The sequence below is a fragment of the Nicotiana tomentosiformis genome, chromosome 1 (genome assembly GCF_000390325.3).
Source record: "Nicotiana tomentosiformis chromosome 1, ASM39032v3, whole genome shotgun sequence".
Lineage (NCBI taxonomy): Eukaryota > Viridiplantae > Streptophyta > Magnoliopsida > Solanales > Solanaceae > Nicotiana > Nicotiana tomentosiformis.
Genome location: NC_090812.1, coordinates 12,939,135 through 12,943,988, shown reverse-complemented (window position 1 = coordinate 12,943,988; position 4,854 = coordinate 12,939,135). Strand labels below are relative to the sequence as shown.

Sequence of the window (4,854 nt, the reverse complement as noted above, 5' to 3'; positions counted from 1 at the left end):
GCTATCAGTTTCCTGACATAAGCAGATAAATACTTGGATTCAAGTTAACAGACTTCAAGACAGTTAAAGTTGTGCTGCAAAACTGGGAGAAAAAAAAAGGCAAACAAGGCTCCCTCTGGAGAACCCATTTGATATTTTAAAAGATAGAAACGTATGACGTTGCAGATAAATTATTTAGCTGTACGAAAAGAAAACCAAGATTACTGATGCAGCATGGAGACCGGAGCAATAAGCTAATTATTGCAGCTACTTCAGCGCAAACTAGCAATACATTAACATTACAATGAAAACATCAAGGCCAATGCCCAAGTAGCTTTTCATTCTTACTAGAACATACAAAAAGCAAAAGGAAGCTACAACTAGAACAAAAGAAGTGCCTTACTTCGCTAGGCAGCCTTGACCTTATCATCACCCACAGCATTGAGTATAGGAAGACTGCTTAGGAATTCATCAAGACCTTCAAAAAACTCAATTCCTTCAATGTTGCCATCCTCTCCCGTTTCAGCTCCATTCCCTTGGCCCACCCCAGGTGCAGGAGGCTCTTCAACCTCATTACTGAACTCCACATTCAAATCCAACTTTCCAACGTCTTTTGTAACCCTCCCACCTTGCCTTCTTGTGTTACTTGCAATACTTCTCTTGCTCGACTGAGCTGCCGTAACATTGGGCATTTCTGCACCCCCTTGAGTTGCTGAAATATCTTGCACATTGTCACCAGCATTCCCTACAACATTCTTTCCCTTATCAGATTGCTGTATCTTGGCTTTTTTTCTCCTCATCCTTCTACTCTTTTTCTTCCCACTGTTCGCCTTCTTCTTCTGCTTCTTATCACCCCTCCAATCCTCATCTGACTCCTCGCTCGACTCAGATAATTCCAAAAACACATCTTCAACAACATCATCAATATAAACCCTCGGGGCGGGTGGCTTTCTTACACCCCCATGTTTATTAAACACGGGTGCAAACGGAGTCCAGCTTGAGATATTACCTTTATATTTCTTAAAAGTGTCCACGGAAAATCCTAAAGGCATAAATCCCCAACAACAGAAATAAGCTTCTTTTCCCTCTATAATTGGCGGAGGCGACGCAATCTTTACAGCCTGAAACGCCCTCTTGCACTTTTGACACCTCAAAGTACAATCCACATACTCTAAAGGATACTCATACATCACATAACAATAAGGACATGCAGTCCAGATACTAGGAACAACATGACTCGACGCACCTACACCCCCCTCTTTTCCCTTCACATTGTTGTTACTAGTACTAGCAGAACGATTTTGACTGTTCCCTAACAAACCCTCATTGTTCACATTGTTGTTACTAGTACTAACAGAATGATTTTGATTGTTCCCAAACAATCCCTCAAAGTTCACATTTTTACTGGTACTAGCAGAGTGATTTTGATTATTCCCAAACAAACCCTCATTGTTCACATTGTTACTATCACTAGCAGGCTGATTTTGATTGTTCCCAAACAAACCCTCATTGTTCACATTACCAGTACTAGCAGAATTATTTTGATTATTCCCAAACAAAGCCTCAAAGTTCACATTTTTACTTGTAGTAGTAGCAGAGTAATTTTGATTGTTACCCACCAAACCCTCAGTTCTTTGTGGTGTCTGTTTATTACCTTGCTTCTGTTCTACAGAAGCTACTTGCTGCTGTTGCCCTCTTCTTGACTCTACAGAAGCTACTTGCTGCTGTTGCCCTCTTCTTGACTCCGCAGAAGCTACTTGTTGCTGTTGCCCTCTTCTTGACTCCGCAGAAGCTACTTGCTGCTGTTGCCCTCTTGACCCAAAGGTAAAAGGGTTTTGTTGTTCTCTGTCTGGACTTAGCATAGTAGAGCTTACTACTGGCTGCTGTGTCTGGTTTCTGCCCAGAAATGTTACAGTCTGTTGCTGCTCTCTACTACCCAAGCTGGACACAGAACTCGCTGGCTGCTGCTGATGCTGCTGCTGATGCATTTGTGGGTCTTGAAGAAATGCCACTGTCCGTTGCTGCTCTCTGCTTGAACTCACTGGATGTGACTGCGCCTGTTGAAAAAGCACAGAACTTGGTTGTTGCATGAAACCAATGGGGTTATTATTAGGCGGAGGAGAAGTAGCAACAGGATTAAGGTTAATAAAAAACCCAATTTCTTTATCATAAACACTTCTCCTGAACGCATTCGAAAGAACAGACCAAGCATCAAGTACAAGCCGGAAAGCATGATCTGAGAAAGGGAAACTATTCTTCTGAGGGTTTAAAAGGAGAGCGAGACGACGGTACTGATTAGCTACGAGCTCAGAATCATGTGTCTGGTTTAAAGGGATTTGGAGAATGGAATAGTAATCAAGGTGCTGGTTGTTGATCCGCTTGTCGCCGGCGATTAGGGTATCGACTATGGCGAGGACTTGGTCAGCGGGTAAAAGGGTCGGGTCGGATTCACGTGCTCGGGTCGCGAATGATTTGGACCCGACTAGGTCACGGTTAGTTAATAGCTTCTCGGCTATTGATAGCCACCGTAACGCCTCCGCTCTCGGCGTGTTTCCGGCACCGTTGATGAAAAATGGATGTTCCATTTTGGATTTATTTTTTTTCAACTTTAGCTCAGTAGTTTTTTCGGAAAGAAGAAAATGAAGTGAAGAGAGAGAAAGGGAAGTGTTGTTGTACTATAACTCCGACGAAGAAGGACAGGAGTTAAATATAAAATGACATAATAGCACGTGTTTTTGTGGAGTTTTAAGGAAGAAATTTGGGGTAGATGAGGGGGTAAAAGAGGTAAATTGGGAGAGATTACTGTGGTAAAACGTGGATTTGTTTGTTCCTCATAATAGCTAATCTGTTGTGATATTTTTGAATGGGATTTCGGGGATATCTGTTTAGATTCATGGGAAGGTGAGAAGTGTAGTTACAAGATTTCTTTGTAAGATTCGCACACTAGACTAGATAGTTACTGTTTAATAAGTAAAGTGAGTTGATGAAGTTATCAATCTTCGAACATAATTACACTATATACACTTCAACTATGAGCAGTGTACACTTGGCAGCTAAAGAACCGAAGCAAAAAGGTCAATTTTATGCTCCATCTGTCTCATTTCATAACATATACTGTACAGTACTTCCCTTTTTATTAATGTCTTAAAAAAATATATACTTCATTTCTCTTTTTTGAACTTATTTGATATAAAAGTTCATTCTTGTATTTAAAGAAATTAAAATGTGTGTATCGGTCACAACCACTCATTTCAAAAGAATAATTTTAATACTTTACATAGGTTTGACTTTCATGTCAAAAGTATTTTTCTTTTGAATTCCGTATTCTATCATTTTTAAATTTCAGACGATCAAATAAGCATTGAGATACTGTGCTTAGGAAGAGAATTGTTTCCTGTTCCAATTATCCTTCCTCTTTCATTTGCAAACCAAAAGTAAGGAGGAGAAAATTCTTCCCTTTCCCTTCTCTCCTTTAGTTGTCTTTTTTTTTTTTTAACAGGTCCATCCACATGCAAGACTCCTAATATGTATATTTACCAAAAATAATAATTACACGGAGGAGGACATAGACCTTGAACTCGTAAACATTGTGAAAGTTGGATATATCTGTTTACCGAAAAAATCGGATAACGTTAGATTTTGTGTGTGGTTCTAAGGATATGCGACACAATTCGATATAAATCGTGTAGAGAAATAGATATACGTATATTCTTGACTATGAGAATAGGAATATTGAGCAAAAGAATGAATAAGGTAAAATAAAACAAGCATGAGGAGCTATCTTTCAATATGAGAAGTGATCTTTTGTTACAATGCATTATGCTCATTAGCTTACAAGGATTCCCCATTTTATAGAAGAGGGATATTACAAAAAATAATAAAATAAAACATATAGTGGAAAGCCCATGATGACTTGTCTCTTCCTTGATTTCCGCCAAAATTCTCTCTCCTGGTGCGGTCGCAACGGCTTTTGTCTGTGAGCTTGATACTGGCTCGAGTTCGTTACTGGGTTGGGCCTTTCAGTCTTGGCTCGAGTCCGACCTTCGAGATGGGCGTCGCGCATTTCCGACCTCGAAGTAGTGCCTTGCGGATCGATTCGGCCACGGGCTCGATAGGGTTATCGAGTCGACTCCTCGATCGACCTTCGGGCTCGAGGCTCGTTAGTACCGACTTCGGAGCTCACTCCCAAAAATCTAATTCCGACTTTTTAACACTCGAACTCGATCGAACGTAGGAAGGCTGAAATCTATTTCGACCGTATATAGATAGTCCCCTCGTTTCTCATGAAGGATATGGTAAGAATCGATGTGATTTTTGGTGGTTCGATCGGGTCATAAGCCGACGTTTTCACATGGATTGGTTATGACGTATGTGATAGTTGTCCTATCGATTCAGCCTTTCAAGGTATTTAGTGCTTGTCAGATAGCGGTCGGCCACTGTGATATTGAACCGTCACGATGCGAGCCTATAAATAGCTCTTCCATCTATCATTTACTTCTTTCACGCGTTCACTCCCCCAAATTTTCTCATCTTTTCTTCCTTTCTTGTTGCTACCAGAGTTTTGGTGCCATCTATTTTTCATTTTCCTTGGTCTTTCTTCCTCCCATATCAATGGCCAAGACTTCGAAAACTGTGCCTCAGAAGGAAAAAGCTTCTTCCTCATGGCCGTCCGGCAACAAGGCGCCGGTGGAGCCGTCCACCTATGACTATATTCACGGACCGCGTATTCTAAAGATCGATTTTAAGGTTGAGAATCCTTCATCCATCCCGGGTCGATGCGAGCACGTGTCGATATATATGTGCTCTATAACGGACGGTCATCTCGAGGCCGTTAGAAAAGACTGTAACTGGGGTTCCGAGGTTGTGTTGCAAATT

At 41.1% G+C, this 4,854-nt stretch overlaps 1 protein-coding gene across 1 annotated transcript; it reads right to left on the bottom strand.

Moving 5' to 3' along the window:
- Positions 1-250: 250 nt before the first annotated feature.
- On the bottom strand, positions 251-2,921 carry LOC104095566 (uncharacterized). Its single transcript, XM_009601718.4, has one exon. It carries the CDS (start codon positions 2,562-2,564, stop codon positions 387-389), a length of 2,178 nt encoding a protein of 725 aa, XP_009600013.1. The 5' UTR covers positions 2,565-2,921; the 3' UTR covers positions 251-386.
- Between the last annotated feature and the right edge of the window lie 1,933 nt (positions 2,922-4,854).